The sequence below is a fragment of the Thunnus albacares genome, chromosome 11 (genome assembly GCF_914725855.1).
Source record: "Thunnus albacares chromosome 11, fThuAlb1.1, whole genome shotgun sequence".
Taxonomy (NCBI): Eukaryota; Metazoa; Chordata; class Actinopteri; order Scombriformes; family Scombridae; genus Thunnus; species Thunnus albacares.
The window spans coordinates 14,321,982-14,339,460 of record NC_058116.1 but is presented as its reverse complement, the minus strand read 5'-3'; the positions used below and the strand labels follow the sequence as shown (position 1 = coordinate 14,339,460).

Sequence of the window (17,479 nt, the reverse complement as noted above, 5' to 3'; positions counted from 1 at the left end):
TGACGTAACCGTGAGTGCTGTAGGATGGGATTTCACCGGCTTTCTCTGGTTCGTTACCACGCTAGTGACAGAAGAAGTGAAGAATGCACTGGCTTCAGGCATTACACAAGTTAGTCTGAGAAACACAGGAGATGGTCCTGTGTGGAAATGTATAGGCTGTGCTATAAATCCCCATTGAGTATTGTTTATTATGACAATGCCATTGTCTACCTGCACAAGGTAAAAAGTGACACAGAAAGGTGAGAAACCTAACTTCCCTACTTTCTTTTTTATTTGCTTCTTTGGCAAATTAGTGTAAAAATAAAGCAGAACACAAGTGTGTGTGTGTGTGTGTGTGTGTGTGTGTGTGTGTGTGTGTGTGTGTGCACGCTTAGGGGGTGTACGTAACTGGCCATTCAGCAATACCACACATGGTCATTTGATGGCGAGCATCGGCCAGCAAAAGCTTCCAGTGTGTGTATGTGTGGTCTCCCATGATGTTGCGGTCCAGCACCTCAGCTGCTCTGACTCAGACATACAGGCCAGGATCTTTTGAGCCTGGGAACTTGCATAAGAAAGTCTCAGTCTAACCTAAAATCTCACCACATGTCAAATATGATGAAGATAATGAATTCTGTGCTTTCTGTTAGTGATTTTGTATCGGTGACTTGCTGTTTTCTTCCGTATTTGAAAATGTTTTTTGTGTTGTTTTCAAGAGGAAGAGAAAGCGGGGGTGGGGGGGAAGGAGGAATGACTGAATGAATGAATTTGCCGGACACAAGTGATTTATAGTAGAGAGAGAGACCACATTTCAAAGCCTTTCTCTTATTTCCAAAATGGGGTTGGAAATCAGCAGCTTGACTGAGCCCAAATAAGTGACTTCTTTTACCTTTTCACAGCACACAAAGGCCTAATCCTAGGACTACTTGAGCCACCAATGTAGACAGCGACTGAGACCACCACAGTATGTGTCAGACCCTCCTCACCACACACAAAACACATTGACTGCAGCTTTATGAAGTGAAAATGGCCCAGAAAGGGAAAATGTGAAGGAGGTGTCCACAGTCATTTCTCCCAAAGAAAGGCTACGGCATCTGGGCATTTAATGCTAAAATAAAGCCCAAAGACAGAGTAGAATGGATTGGGTCACTTCTATTGTTCCAGAGCCCGAGTGGAACAGCCCTGTTTTGTTTCAGTACCACTGACCCTTGCAGCTTATTGTGCTGCTCTGTCACGTAAAGTGTGGACTCAAAAAAAAAATTCCAGCAATGACAGAAGACTTCTTTTGAGGAATTTTCTTTACCATGCTTTCCCTCCATTTCCTGTTTTGTTTGCACTTTTTTTTTTTTTTTTCCCAGTGGCAAATATTGCACACTGTCAGTAAATAAAGGGAGGATGAAAAGCGGTTGTAAAAAGCGTACTGATTCCTTGTGTCTGGAGGGATGTTTAATTAAAGGGAAGTGTTTATTTTCTGCTGTGGAACAACAGTCGCTATCATCGCAGAACACAAATATAGCAATTAACTTCAATTTTCTACATTTATTTGGACATCAAAGAGCTGATAGAATCATAGAGAAAATAAAGCAATTAGGGTCAGCGGAGATCTGAATGGTCTTTGGACACAGCAGTGCATCCAGTTTGCTTGAATGACTGAATCACATGCGTGCGGTAGCTTTCTTTTCTTGCTAAAGAGCAATTAGCGGTAATTCTTTATTTAAACTGTTTGTATACAAAACCTTTCATCCTTTTATCCACTTTTATGTGCAGCGGGATGTGGCTTTGGGAGTTTTCTGTTCCTGTGTGGTTTCATAGGAGATATGGATGTGGTCTGAGGGGGTGAGGTATACGCTTGTAGGATCACTTATCAGAATCATCTGTGTGTAGTGTGGGTGGGGGTCACGGTGTTCCCGATGCTGACATGATAAGCGCCAGACCACGCAAATGGATCACATCAAACAGGGCCTTGGCGACAGCGGGCCCTAGGGAGCAGGAGGAGGCAAGACTCCTATCTAATGGTTCCTGTTCCTCCTCTGTCCCCTCAGATGACCCCGCTGTCAGATAAGCTGGCCTGGCTCAGACCTTCATAGTCATAGTCTGCAGCGGGCCCAATTAGAATTCAAATTAACTAAGCAGCAACATGAATGAGCAATGTCACCGTGTCACCAATAATCAGCAGAAGAGTGAGAGAACAGTATATATGAGAAGACATTTGTTCAGTTAATATTTGATCCCCTCAAGGGAAGGCTGGATAACATGCAGTAATGGCCCCGTGTGTCACCATCTCACTTTGCAGTCTGGTAGCCTTCCATCAAGGCTAAGAGTGAAACTTATGTACTGTGAAATTCTTAGGATCAGTTGTGCTCAGTAGCTTCCAATCACTGTTTGATTGTGCGGGCTCCACTACAGCAATGGTTAGACTAGTAATACCCTCTTATCTGAACTGCAAATGGAATTGAGTGGCTTTTCGTCATAAAACTACACTGAAAGTGATCATGCTTAAATGTGTGCTTAAGTGGCAGATAACATCCGTAATTAAGGTGCTAAATTAAATTTTCATCTCTCTGGGCTAGTCTGAGACCACTGAAGGTAACAGTATGATCCTAATCTCCCCCCGTCTTAGGATTCATCTCTTAGGTTGTGTCTAATTTCAGGGTGTGAGGTTTCAGTTTTATCATCTGTCAATCGAAATATGAAATATGTAACACAGTATAGCTTTCAGTTAAGAAGAAATGGTCTCACATGTTTATTTCAGCGAGATTTTTTTCATTTTCCGAGATTTGCTGTGCCCAGTTATTGTTGTATTAAATTACCAGTTGTAAAATTATGGAAAGTAAGTATTCAGATACTTTTATTTAAGTAAAAGTATCAATATGAAAGTGTACTTTTACTCTGTTACAAGTAAAAATCCTGCATTCAAAAATGCACTTAAGTATTACCAGCAAAATGTACTTGAAGTGTCAAAAGTAAAAGTAATCATTCAGAGCATTATATTATTATATTAATGACATTATTGATTGTCACAGATGCATCAGTTTGTCAAGGTGGAGTAAATATTTTATATTCTGTTGGACAGTTTAGTCTCTAACAAATCATATTTTAGAGGCTGATCATATATTTTGTGAATCAATTCTGCAAAAAAAAGTAACTATAGCAGTCAGATAAATGTAGTGTAGTGAAAAGTACAGTATTTGCCTCTGAAATGTAGTGAAAGATATTAATAGTTATAGTAATATTAATAGTAATAATTATACTTTATCAGATGCTTTGATGTCATCAGACTTATCGCCCTCCATCCTGTTAGTGCAGCTCTGGTATCTTGGTCTAGATGAATCACATAGCCATTAACACGGGTGATGAGTCACTGTGTTGTTGAGGGCTGTGTGGTTTTGAGTGTGATGTATCAGACACCCACAGTGTGGTTCCCGGAGCTCTCTGCCAGTCACTGTGGCTATGCCTGTTGGCTGGTTGGTCTGCCAGAGAGGCTTACAGGCCAGAAGTGTTGAAGGGAAAGCCCAGGGGATCCAGGGATATGAGCTGCAGTGGCCAAGTGGTAAATTCTCACCTGCTACTAAGTGAGAATTAACGCTGTGATCGTTTTCCTTTCACACTGTGAGTCACATAACCTCAGTCCCACAACCTGCTGCTACCTTACTGTATGGCTGTGATGGCCTCACACAAATACGACTGAAAGAGTTTTTCTTGTTCAGCCTTAAGAAATAGGCCTCACTGGCCCACTGGTAGACCACACAGCAGCAGTGGAGCTTTTGACTGTGTTGCTGTTTGGTTAATATTGTGTTCACATTTCTCCTTCTGTCCCAGGTATTCCTCCAAGTCCTTGGAGTGATTGCAGTAGCTGCCATCATCATCCCCTGGATCCTTATTCCTGTCTTTCCTCTTCTTGTTGTCTTCCTGTTTCTGCGATGCTACTTCCTGCAAACATCCAGGGACATCAAGCGCTTAGAGTCTACCAGTAAATTTTTTTTTTTTTTGGATTGGGGGGTGGGGGGGGGGCATGTCCATTTGTGGTATGAGACAAAAGCAGACCACAGGAATGCTAATAGACCATTGAAGAAAGCCATGGTCATTAGCATAAAGGCTAAAGGTGGCGGTGGCCTATGGCTCGGCCACACGCAGTTTCCTCAAGAGACGGGAGTTCATGACATCACATACAATGGGAAAAATGCCAAGTGGGCATGACTAGGCCATTGCAGGCTTTAGTTCATCTATTTTATTCTGGGCTGAGAGCCCAAATGCACATTGGCCAACAGGTTCCATCATCTTATAGAATAAAGGTTCTGTTAAAAAGCCCACAGGAAACATTTAGGTTTTGTCTTGGGTTTTGTAAGCCTAACAAATAGAAAACAAAAGACCACTCAATTGCAACCTTTCCCTAAATCAAAACTGTATAATATATTTAATGTTTGAACTATGCAGTATTCATAGTAGATATTTGACTGTTTATTACCAAATCATCTTCTCTTTGTCTACACCTTACACCTTTTTTATAAGCTTATTAATCCCGTTCCTATTATTAGCATTAGCAGTAATGCTGTTACCCCAACATACAACAGCATAAAACAAGGCACTGACCACAAAACTCTAATAAAAAACATCTAAAAGCTTCATACAGTCCTTGAATGCCATGTCAGATATGGCAGTTCTGAATAATAGAAGCTCTCAGTAAAAAGTATTTGGCTGACTGAAGTATGTGGAGATATTAAAGTCCTTGATAAAGGTATACTTAAGCTGTTCATAGTTTATATGATCAATACTACCCAAACTACCCATTATGTAGAATACTGAATGCTTGTTTTTTTTTTTTAAATGCTAACAATGGTCTGTTTATATTTGTTGTAGCACGGAGTCCTGTCTTCTCCCACCTTTCTTCCTCTCTCCAAGGCCTGAGCACCATACGTGCCTTCAAGGCTCAGCAGAGGTTTCAGCAGATGTTTGATGAATATCAAGATCTTCACTCAGGTAAAGAGAAATTGTATTTCACTTTAACAGTCTAAATTTCAGGTATTCACTTTTATCATACCCATCCAGAGATATTGAGACTGATGTTAAGTGTTTGGATTTGAGCAAAATTTAGGCTGTACTGACTGCTAGATTATTTTTGTATTATTTAGAGATTGTATTATCTAATCTGTGTATTTGTGTTTGTTAACAGAGGCCTGGTTCTTATTCCTGACAACCTCTCGCTGGTTTGCTGTGCGTCTTGATGGAATTTGTTCAATTTTTGTCACCATCACTGCTTTTGGCTGCCTTTATCTCAGGGATGGTACTGTATGGGCTTTGGATACATGTACACATGTGACACATTATTGACGTGTGAGGCAATATATGAAACTATTATGATGAAATAATGAATCTGTGCCCATGTGTTTACTTTTTAAAAATATTACAGGATTGGAGCCGGGTGCAGTGGGTCTGGCGCTATCCTACGCTGTTACGCTCACAGGCATGTTCCAGTGGGGAGTCAGACAGAGTGCAGAGATTGAGAACATGGTGAGAACCCTTAAATCTGACCACTTACATGCAGTTTATATTATGGTTGAACATCACTAAATACATTCATGATTTCTTCCCTGAAAATATCAATCAATATCAGTCAATTTCAAAGAGTGTTGTAGGATCAGTTCCTCAAATCCTAAAAGGCAAATAGCGGAAAACATAACAGGAGAGAAACATAACTCCGCTGGCTGCTTCTAACAGGGTTGATGATGGCTGGTTAATACAATAATGCACTGGTTCAGTTTGATTCTGGTTCAAATGGTTAAATTAGAAATACCAGTAGGCCATATTTTGGCATGTTTACTGTTTTTTGTTCAAGTAACTTTAAGTTTACCGAAGCTGAAGCTTTTCAAGTCTTTGTCATGTGATCAAAACATAGATATTCATAAATCAGGAATGTGTCTTCACTAAATTAGTATTGCATCCCTCTACATATTCCATCAAATATTTGCTTTTATTATTTGTAGATGACATCAGTGGAGAGAGTTGTTGAGTATGCAGAGCTGGAGAGTGAAGCACCCTGGGAGACGGACAAAAAGCCTCCACATGATTGGCCCAAGACAGGCTTCATCACCTTTGACAGAGTCAACTTCTCTTACAGTGCCAGTACGCCTTTGGTCCTAAAGAACCTGACTGTTGTCTTCACATCCAGAGAAAAGGTTCTTGTCTTTATTCCCACCTGTGAATGCTTACTGGTGTGCACAGCCCGTGACTTAGGTTGATATGCAGCCAGTGTAGAAGGTGTGATGTGATTCTTTTTTATGTGGCATTATTTTCAAATCAATTTTTAAAGGGACATCATATTGTGCTGCTGAATCTTCAGGACTATACCATTTGTGATTCATGGAATACATATCATGTAATTAAGACTGTTCAAGTGGATCCATTTGTTCCCAATTTGCATTTTGAGCTACCTGATGGTGACAACTGTTTATTCACTATAAGAGAGAGGCGAGGCCGAGGTAGAGGAGAGAGAAAAGAGAGAGAGGAAGGCACAGAGAGATGGTTTGGGATGATTGAAATTGTGTTTAATGCAGGGGGTGTATTTTGCATGGCTATGGTTGGCCAGGGCGGCTGATTTCACAATGGATGGGTTGATAAGTGTAGAGGCTCTGGCTCTGACAGCCCATGGGAGGGATCTCTGCTGCATGCCATGGGGGTGCAAAGCTTTGTGCATCCTGTCAGTTCCCCTGACACCCTTTCACAAGGAAACCTGCACCCACAACCTACAGTACAAGATCCATTCACTTTGTCCCTCTCACTTAAGTCGTATACTGTACATAATTGCATAAAAACACACAACTCCCCACAACACGACAACAGGCAGATTTTAAGTGGTGCAACATTCAAACAAACCCCATCCTGTTAGTCCAATAATATTTAGTTAACCCTGAGAGGGGGAAACGAGACTAGGTCAAAACCTAGTATACGGCCGGACCATGTATGAAAGTTTTTATGTAAGTTTATTTATTTGTATAGTATTTGTCATACATTAGTTGTCACTCCAGCTGTTGTACACATAAGAAAAACTTTAAAATACTTCAAATACATTGCACTAGATTTCGGGTGTAGACTTTATGGTGCTGTTGTAAGAAGGGTTAAGTTAAGATTTAGGCTGTTTTCTATACGTTTTATGTATTATTTCACTTACCCACAACCTGAAAAATTGTTTCAATACAGTAACTATCAAGTTAATCATTAATGCTGAGTGTAAATGACCCCAATACAGTGTGTTTCATATGTGATAAGTTTGCATTTGTTAATGTATTCGTTATATTGCTTTTATTTTATTTATGATGAACACAGAAGTACTGTATTTTGAAAAGACAGTAGACGCATTTAACGTGTGGACATTGACAGGAAGTTACACTGGCAATGGCGCACAGATCATTACTTCGAAAATAGGCGTTATTTAGATAAGCTGATCACATTTTGGGGAAAAAATTAAAACTTAATAAAGTGACATATTAACAGTCCTACAGTGAAAATTACAACAGCTTAATCTCCGCCATTGTCGGACCGAAATGCATTCTTGGATACTTAGCTTTGGCTGCCTTCGACCGACCAATGGTGTAACTTCATCACTCAGTCAGTCAGTGACAGACAGACAATCACAGTTATAGTGCTGGCCCTGTTGTAGTGGTCCAGCCAAAAATTTGCATTTTCGCACCCTTTCTGCGTGTTGGCATGTTAAGGGGCACACACAGTAGTTCTTTGTTATGGAGGCAGTGTTGTTGGTAAACCCTTGTAAACAAAGGGTTGCCCATTGGCTATGTAATGGCATATAACAAGCCTATGTGTTGGCAGGCAGCGGCGTGTGGCATCAGCAGCCTGGTTCAGTGGAACAAGTGATGATTTGCCTGGTGGTGCCATTGTTGACACCGTTCCCACTGCGGTCTGTTGTCAGCATTTGGACAAGGAATATTGTGAGCTGTGTGATCTAGACTTGTCATCTTCTGTGTGGGTCCTCTGTGCTCAACACGCAAGAGTCTTACAGTGATCGGCAGGTATTAATAGCACAGTAATGGCAAAGTGCTGCTGCTATTCCTCAGAAAATTAAGTAAATGAGAAGTAGTGTTGATGCTGAAGCTTTTGTTAGGCTGGCCTCCATAAGATTTAATATTTTTTTTATTTAATTTTTATTTTTAATGCACAAATATACTATACAAAGATGGGTATTTAAGCCAATAAATCTTACAGAGCTATGTTGAATAGCGTCAATTGTTATCATAACTTCCAACTAACAGACATTAGCATATGCAATGTGTGAAATTGATGGGCTATGAAAGGTGCACTTTTATAATATATAGCACACTTTAAAACCTGTCTTGAATTATAAACATGCAAAACTATGAAACTTAATTAATAAATACTCAGCAGCAGGCTTAAGACATTCTTTAAAAATCAGGTATTTTCATCTAAAATCTGCCAAAGTCATGTGATGGTGCTGTGAAAAAAAAAAAAAAAAAAAAAAAAAATCAAACAAACAAGCAAAAACATAAAAAGGTGGTTTGTTGTATCTGCTTGTTGTAGAATGTTTTCAGTCAGTCTCTTTTTTTCTTCCTGTCATACAGGTTGCTCCTTTGTAGTTTGACTTATGACATGGTGCCTCTATGACATGACACTTCAAGTATAAGCACCAGTATGATTAATGGTCTGAAGGAGCGTGATAATATTTTGTCGTTCTGTGGAATTTTTACAGGTGTATAAAAATAGTCCTCATCTCTCCCCTGTAGGTTGGCATCGTTGGACGCACTGGTGCTGGTAAAAGCTCCCTGATCTCTGCCTTGTTCCGGCTGGCAGAACCTGAGGGAAGAATAATGATTGATGGTTTTCTGACTTCTGAGATTGGTCTGCACACCCTGCGCCAAAAAATGTCCATCATACCGCAGGTACCCTTTTTAAATTGCTACTCTCTTAGCTCTTAGCACCTTGGCAATTGAAACTGCTTACAGTAACCAATGGATAAATCTGGGTGTAATCGGCTAAAAAGGGAAACATCTTAGATATCATCATATATTAAATAAAGTACAGCAATTACATTTGTCACTAAGATGATACTTTTCACTGAAACTGTTGGACTTTTGCTTTGACAGCGTCTTAAAGGTTCTGTGGTTCCTAATGATTGAGAAATGGCAGAAATGTTAGATGAACACTGGTAACAGAAACCCTCACGCTTTGGCCTTTTTTTTATACGCCTGGCTTTTAAAAAGCTAAAACAAGTGAGGAGAATTACAGTCGTCACTCAGGGGATTTCTGAAAGTGAGACAAACAGATGCCTTGAGACAGTTTAACTTTATTTCCGCTTGTTGAAACTGATACGGCATTAAGAAAATGCCAGCCTGCGGGTGAGTGTCAGCAGAGTGGAGGGAGGGGAGAAGACTCCCACGGCCTGTACTGTGAAGAGAGCAGTTCCCTATCCCTGACAGAGGATTAGCCCTCTACCCCCCAAACATGGGAAAGCTGCTTAGAAGAAGTCTCCCCCATCCTCACAGTCAGAGTCCCCCTTGTACACCGTCACTTTGCCTATGTCTCAAACATTTCCAGGGTGCAGCCAAGATGCCCAAAAACGGTTTCATTAATGCTTCTCTGTGGATTTGATAGGTTTCTGGCATTGCTACCGCTTCAGATAAAGTTTTACTTCCTCGTCCAAACTAGTTTGAGATGGATGTGATGCGTGTTTGATGTGATTTTGTTTACTCTTTCTGTCTCTCCTAAAGGGAGAGACTTGTACAAAGTGGCAGGTTACAAGTCAGAACTTTAACTGCACGCCCATCTGTGTCATTTTCATGATATGAAGTCTTAGCAGTATTCAGAAGAGTGGAGTTTCTCTGTACTGTGCTCTTAGTTTTACAAACTTATATATTTACACACATTCATCTGAAAGCCTTTTTATTCTCCTGCTAGACGTCAGAGATAAAGTGATATTCAGTCAGCCTTTCACACGGAAAAGATCATGATATAAATTGCTCGTTGCCTTACCTTTTCATGTGGAATGTTGAGAGTGTGATATGTATACTATACATTGGCGGTGAGGAGTTTCATTATTTGCCACCCACAGATTTGATTATGATAAGCTTTTATTAGCATATGGCATTAAAAATGGATCCATTTCAGATTCTATTGAATTCTCAGGAATGACTTAGTAAAAAATGAATTCTGTGGCAAACAGAGGGCTTAGAATTGGTGGAGCACATAATCGGTCTATGGAAAGCTGTGCTTGAAAGCAGTTTTTCCGACCGAACATTGAATCCTCAATTAAAGTGTGTCACAAAACTAGTTTGAATTGGGACTTCAGCAGGCTTAATGACAAGGCGGTATTTCGGTGACAGAGGGAAAAGCTCATTGGAAGTAAAGAGGTGGAACATTTTGTAAGGCACAGGTAGCACGGATGAAGTCCTGAAAAAGCTGGATTTTTTTCTTTTTTGGAATCGGATGGAAATTGAGCAGTTAGTCCTGAGTCTTCTGACCTAAATGAGGGTTCCTTGAGACATGATTTTGTATTTGAGGTGTGTGTATGTTTACACTGTATAAATCTGTGTGCCCACACACATGAGTGCATGAGATAAAGATGTGGATAGTGAGTCAGATTCAGACAAGTAGTTCTGTAATCTTAAAAGAGGACACTCAGCCTTTTAGACCCATTGTGTACTTGACTCTCACTCCTGGTCTAATCTCACAGTTGCCAGGTTAACTTTTCCTATCTTGTGAAGAGGTCAGACTCATATTATGAGTAAGCTGGATTTATCAAACTGTCTCGACTGCGATGAGGATACAATGGAGGCCTATCAGTTTGGGTTGCTGCTTCCTGTTTTGCATTAACTCTAGCACTTTTGTGCTTTTGTGATTGACGCATTCACATCTCATTCAACATTTTTTTAAAATGGTCATTATAACCAGCTATATTTGTTCATTGATAAAACAATACGGATATGATACCATATGAATCATCCTTGCAGCTGTTTCATGAGTAGTAAGACTCTTTATGATGGCGTGGGAGAGACCTTCAACAGTGGAACAGGATTTTTTTTTTTAACCTTTATTTATTCAGGGGAGTTTCTCTGAGAGCAATACTCCCCTTTTCAGGAACGCCCTGATCACATTCACACAGTTACGCATTCACACCAGGAAGCTGCCCAGTCTGATCTTCCGGCCACTGAGCAGCACCACTGAAGTAGTTGGGGTTAAGAGCCATGCTCAAGGGTGCCTCAGTGGTTGTAACGAGGCTGCTTAACTGGCGAACCTGCAGTCACAAGCTCGCTTCTCTAACTTTTAGGCCACCAGTTCCCCATTTATGAATAAATATCTGACCAGATGCACGGAGATGCCAGCTTGCTCCTGGTCTCAGGTTTACCACAAACAGAAGGGCATGTTGGAACAGTGCCTGAGATACTTGCGGGCTCTTTTCTCTACACTGTAATAAAGAGCTTTATTTGCTCTCTTAAAGATGGCTGTGCAGCTGAAGCTTCATACAGGTGTGTGGCTCACCATAAATACGTATCTTGGACATCCTAGCTGTCTGAGATCTGAGGCTGTCCTTTCATGAGGGTAGCAAACTGATGCAATAACCTCTCTTGACAGATGCTTGTGCGCTTGGCTGAGTAAAGCTGTAGCAGACATTTTGAGATTATTATTAGTAATATAGCTACTGTATGCAGTGTTTTGTATTGTAAAAGTGACCAGATGGCACTTTTTTCTCTATTCTCCAACAACACCAGCGCACAAGCTCTGGTTTTCCAAGTAAAAAGATCAACTTATTGAAGCATAGTTGGCCAGAGCAATGAATGGGGCTCCTGAGTGTAGCAAGCCCTTTGTGAACATCTTCCCCTCACACATTGCCTAGTGGTGCTCTATAAAGCCTGTCTTAACCCTTTCATACATCTTCCCCCTTGTCATTATCTTAACTGGCCACGGCCTTCTCTTTCTATATCCATCTATCCACAGGACCCAGTTCTCTTCACGGGCACCATGAGGAAGAATCTGGACCCTTTCAGGCAGCACACAGATGAGGACCTGTGGAATGCACTCCAAGAGGTACTCCAGCGTGGCTCTGAATGATTCCCCCTCGCCGGCCCAGGGGGGGATCCCTCTGTCCCCCCGTACAATGCTGCCATTCAGCCTCCCTGCTCGCCACAAGTCATGGGGGGAAATCCCATTAGGGCCATGGGGCCCAGCTCAATGTGCGGCTTGTAACTGGGAACCATTGAAAGTGCTGGGGGAGATGTGTTTGGGCAGTCAGGCCAACCAGGATGAAGGCTCCCCCCACAGTGAAGGGCTTCAGTTCCTGGTCCTGCCTCTGAATGGGTTTGGTGGCCTGGATTAAAGCTAGAGGCTGGCCACAAGAGAGCACTGGCCAAGGTCATCAGTGGACCTGGCCCTGCATTGTGCCAGGCTGTTAATGGGTGTGTTTGGATGGCTCTTTAAAGACATCCCCACAGGAAGCCTTTATTCAGGAGTAATGAAGGGTTGGGGCTCTGCTCTCCCTCTCTGCAGGTGCAGATGAAGGCCGTGGTGGAGGAGCTGCCCAATAAGCTGGAGATGGTGCTGACGGAGTCAGGCTCTAACTTCAGTGTTGGCCAGAGGCAGCTGGTGTGCCTGGCCAGGGCCATCCTCCGGAAAAACCGCATCCTCATTATTGATGAGGCCACAGCCAATGTGGACCCAAGGTCAGGGAACACTTGTGTCTACAATTAAAAACATTTTACAGTAATGTGTGAGCAATTCATTCCAACTTGTTGTTGTACTGTAATCTAATGCTACTCAAGATGGGCACTTTTTGATCTGAGTCTAATAAAACACTAATGAATTGCTCTGCAAAGGAATTAGTATGTAAAATGTTTACACAGCGGACCAATCACAATGAGCTTATCAGTAGTCACTTTCTTACAGTAAACAGCCAAGAAATAATAAAAATAACACCTTCATTAAACAATTACAATATAAGTGTGACTTATACAAAAATGCAAACAATGCTGATGAGTGAAATGAAATCAGAAATACTCAAAATAAGAACCCATCCTTGTAAACCTAAGGACCTCTGATATCCTTTATTTTTATGTCTACTACTGCACATTCCTTGCTGCTGATGAGCTATTGTTCTGTGTTGAGTAAAATCCCTGCCCAAGGGTCTATAGGAAGAGAGGTTTTTTGTGCTCAGGTGTTGTGTTCCCTGCTCCTTTAGAACTGACAGCCTCATCCAGCAGACAATCCGGGACAAGTTTCAAGAGTGTACAGTCCTCACCATTGCTCACAGGCTCAACACTATCATTGACTGTGACAGAATACTGGTAAGTAAGGACACAGTAACTTTCCACTGTCCAAGTCAGCATTTTAAAAGACTACTCTTCTTCAGCAATCAATGTGGTATAATGCAAGGTAGCCTGCAAAAACATGTATTCAGTTACTTCAAACATACTGTACCTGAGATTTAGAGCATACAAACGCCTCCTTTCTTATCAAAGGGCCTGCTACACAATTTTTACAGAGTTTTAATTCACTTGTCCTATTTCACAACAGCTGGGCTGATTTCTCCCTCACAGCATTCCCTCTCATTGAGCCTGCGCTCGTGCCACTTGATCTTTGGCTCTTTCCTGCTACTGCCTGCAGAGGTGCCAATTAGTGCCATTTGTGGCAGCGTTTGTTAAGCGTCTATGGAGGACAGGGCACGACCCGGCTGCTGCTCAGTCACTGAGAGGGCCGCTGAGAAAAGCCAAATATCACACAGCAGGGACTGTTTCACACTTACGCTCGTGTTAAATGCCCCCAGATTGTTACGCACTCCGGGAGAACTAAATTCGTACCCACCTGAGTCGCCCTGACCAAATCTTAAACGGTACCATATTTAGACTCAGAATGTTTTCCAAGATACAAACTCCATCAGCTAGTATCCTGCTCCTGAACTGTCGATTATGACAGCAGTTGCAGAAGTGTCCCTTTCATACTAAGTACTCCTTGAAACTGAGCTTTAGCTATAACAAACTGCTCATTATAGCTATAAGGGGATCGAGCTTGTTAAAATTTGTCTGTGATATAATTGTAGTCTTTTCCAAACTGCTTGAACTGGCACTATTCTTTGTGTGGTTTACATGGCATGTGATGACATAGAAATGATGGTGATTTTCAAGTGTGTCCTAAAGGTGTGATTGTTGGATTTGACTGAGGACCACCCCTGAGCCACTGAAATGCCAGGATAAATACACGGATAAATCACTGATCTTCAGTCTGTCAGCGTCAGCGTACTAGACTTTCACACTGCTAAAAGGCTACGTTCATTGTCCGAGGGCCTGTCGAGCACAAACAGGCACCCGTGTTTGCTGTGGCATGAGTCACATAAAATGGATGGTTCCTAGGTGCAGAGAACTACTGTTTCCCCATTCATCTTGCACCGTCTGCATGCATCACTCAGCAGCGAAACAGCTGAAATGTTAGTTTTCCCCGAAGTAAAGTATACAGGCAGCGGTGCGCACACACACCCAGCATTGTATGTGTGATTGCAGGTTCTAGATGCTGGCAGGATCCAGGAATATGACGAGCCGTACGTGCTGCTCCAGAACCAGGATGGGCTCTTTTACCAGATGGTCCAACAGACAGGCAGAGCTGAGGCCGCCTCACTGCTGCACACAGCCAAACAGGTAACCACACCCACCTTTGTCCCAGGACAGGGCTGCTACTAAATAGAGTCCAGCCTTGACACACTAATCCCAGACTCTCCCCTTTAACTCTAGACTTCATTGCTCACCTCCAAAATAATACAGTTAAGCGACAGAAGATGTGCATTGCCCTGACAATGCAAAGACACTTGATTACCATTTTAATTTAAAGTGCCTACTTGGAGCATTGCAACATCATAACATTAATTTCAAGAGAGAAATTGTCCCTTTGTAGATTTACATCCTCTGATGTTATCAAAGAAACTCTCCATATAATCTTTTTTCTCATAATGTAATTTTGAGATCATTTTGGAGATGATTCTAGAAAAGCAGCTTTCTTTGCGCTGTATCTATTTTGAAATATTGGCTTTAACTTCATCGTGATTCTGGATAAACTTTCTATGGGGATTACTGTAATAGAGAATGTCCATATTTTTTCCCTGTGAAATTCATTTGTGATGTATTTCCCCCTCAGACACTGAACAGATAAGAGCTGGCTATTCATTGTTCAATTCCATTTTATGTGCATCTGTCTGGGACTACAGATACCATATTGCAACTTCAAACAGGTCTTTGTGAAATAAGAAAAAGAAGGCATCGTTTCATTTTCTCTGTCCCTCGCACAAATTTATCAGCGGAACTGTATCTTCTCAGCCAGAGGAGTGAAATGACTAAAATACTGATTTCAAGGACTCAGCACACTGTGGTATTATTTGGTATCGTCTTACCCTGCACACTGGTGGATTGGTAGTGACATTGTTCAAGCCCTTACGTTTTCCTTTCTTTATTGTGGGGGTGCTCTCCTTAGATCAGATTACGGCAGCATCCATAACTGTCTAGCACCACTTATTAAATACTGAGATGGTCCACATGTTGTGTGTCAAGTTTCTATAGTTGTCAGTCAAGGTTTAAATACATTCAATAATCTGATATCAACCTCTAGCTCCTTTGTCCCTGTTGAAAGAGAATGCCAGAGTAGACAGTATATCTCGTGCTGCGGCCGAGCTGTTTTCACCTGTTTCGCCTCTTTTTCACAAACTTTCTGTTATTTAAATTGTCAGTCTGTCAGAGCCTCTTTGTATGAAGAAATCAAGCATTCACACTGATATCTTCTAAGTCTGTTTTTTAAAAAAAATAGTGTCATATCAACTCAACTTAGAAGCCACGGATAGAGAAAATTAACTATACAAATAATTTCAGTGATTATCTCAGATATATTCTCCCTTGAATTTCTCAGTTGTTTATAAGGCTAAATAAGCCACTTTTTCATGCTTCAGTGGGTGACAAATCCCTTCACCCAGCTCCGACTGGATCTGTCATAAATCACACCTTAGCAGATCGTAGCTTAGATTGGACTGTGTGCTTGTATTCTGTGACACTTGCTTCCCTGATACGCTTCCAGGTTTACATGAACAAAAAGCGAGTGACAGACGTGCACTGTGCCAAGGACATCCGTGTCATCTTTGAGACATCTCTTTGACAGTTTGGAGAGTCGCTTTTGGCCCTCGTGTTTGCCATCACTGACCAAATCCTACCAGATTCACTTATTTTCTTTTACTGTACATTAAAATGTCTTTTAGACTCCCAGGAGGCCTAGTGTGGTATGTGCTGCATTTGATTAGCATAGTCCTTTTGGTCTGAAACGGAAAACAGGCAAGTATCTGAGGCAGTCTGTGCCTTTATTGACAGCATATTACTGCCTGGCTGTTTATTGATTACACCCTGCTATGTTTATCTATGTGTGCTCTGGCCTCTTGGGTAGCTTCAATCTTGCACTGGCGCTCAAAGGAGTGCAGATATTGGATATGTTTATCCTGGCGCAATAAATTATTGGTGGCTTAATTGATTATTTTTAAGGCAAACATTGTTTAGCACGTTATCTTTTCATTATTTGGAAAATGCTTCAGAAGACACGGAGAACCTGAGAGGAGACACCAATGTTTTCAGTAATTATTGTGCCTTAATCACACTATTGATTGTTTTATTATTCTTTTAATTGAAGGGTCTTCATGCACTTTGGCCATCATGGTTTAATGTCTACCTCAGCTCTTGTCAGTAAAGAACAGCAAAGTTTAAATGTAACATGTCATGTACACAAAGGAATGTTGGAAAAAAATTTTAAGTTTCATGCCTCTGCAGATTTTTCTTACTTTTGTAAGAAAATCCAGTGTAATATCAACTTTCTCTATTTACTCTTTTGATAAATGTGCTGTTGTTGCTTTAAAAAATTAGCACTTTTTACTTCGGCAATAATATGGAATTTAGTATGACTATTTGTATGTGTATTTATTTGTTTTCCATATCTTTGTTTATGGTTTTGTAACACTAATTGAGTTCTGTTAAAAGTAATATTTCAATGAGTTTGCACTTCATAGTGGTTTAGTTGCAAATGAGTAAATCGCTATATCTTTTACAGTATATTAAATACACATTACATATAATAAAACAGTATTGCTTGACTGTTCCGGTGCTGTCTTCATTTTGTTTTTAAAACATTCTCATATTACACTGACTCACTAATCATTTCCTCCCACTGTTGCTCATCCTATATTCACTTGTCTGAATGGTGTGTTTGCCTCAGGTCGGTGGTTACAACTGGTTGTGACCGCGCTGCTACAAATTGGTAAGTGGTTAAGGAAAACAACCCAGTGATTACTGTGTTGAGTCAAGTGATTTTTAAATTCAGTTTCACTGTGGTAAAGTGGTGTTGCTGTTTGCTTAATTTAACATGTCAGTGGTGCAATGTGACGATTAAGTCCTAATTAAAATGTAATTTTGTCATCACCAGCTCAATTAGAAAAAAAAGCTGCTTTATTCGCCTTCGTACGGGCAGGAGC

General features: G+C 41.0%; 1 protein-coding gene across 5 annotated transcripts in view; it reads left to right on the top strand.

The window, feature by feature from the left end:
* Positions 1–17,106, top strand: part of LOC122992343 (ATP-binding cassette sub-family C member 4-like) — a 36,950-nt gene extending 19,844 nt beyond the window's left edge. For all 5 annotated transcript variants that reach the window (XM_044366112.1, XM_044366113.1, XM_044366111.1 and 2 more), the window contains 11 exons: positions 3,799–3,949; positions 4,837–4,956; positions 5,150–5,260; positions 5,387–5,487; positions 5,961–6,152; positions 8,730–8,885; positions 11,938–12,027; positions 12,487–12,659; positions 13,175–13,280; positions 14,490–14,624; positions 16,045–17,106. In XM_044366112.1, the coding sequence (XP_044222047.1) occupies positions 3,799–3,949; positions 4,837–4,956; positions 5,150–5,260; positions 5,387–5,487; positions 5,961–6,152; positions 8,730–8,885; positions 11,938–12,027; positions 12,487–12,659; positions 13,175–13,280; positions 14,490–14,624; positions 16,045–16,122 (1,413 nt within the window). In that variant the 3' untranslated portion in view covers positions 16,123–17,106. The remainder of the gene's footprint in view (positions 1–3,798; positions 3,950–4,836; positions 4,957–5,149; positions 5,261–5,386; positions 5,488–5,960; positions 6,153–8,729; positions 8,886–11,937; positions 12,028–12,486; positions 12,660–13,174; positions 13,281–14,489; positions 14,625–16,044) is intronic.
* Positions 17,107–17,479: the final 373 nt, after the last annotated feature.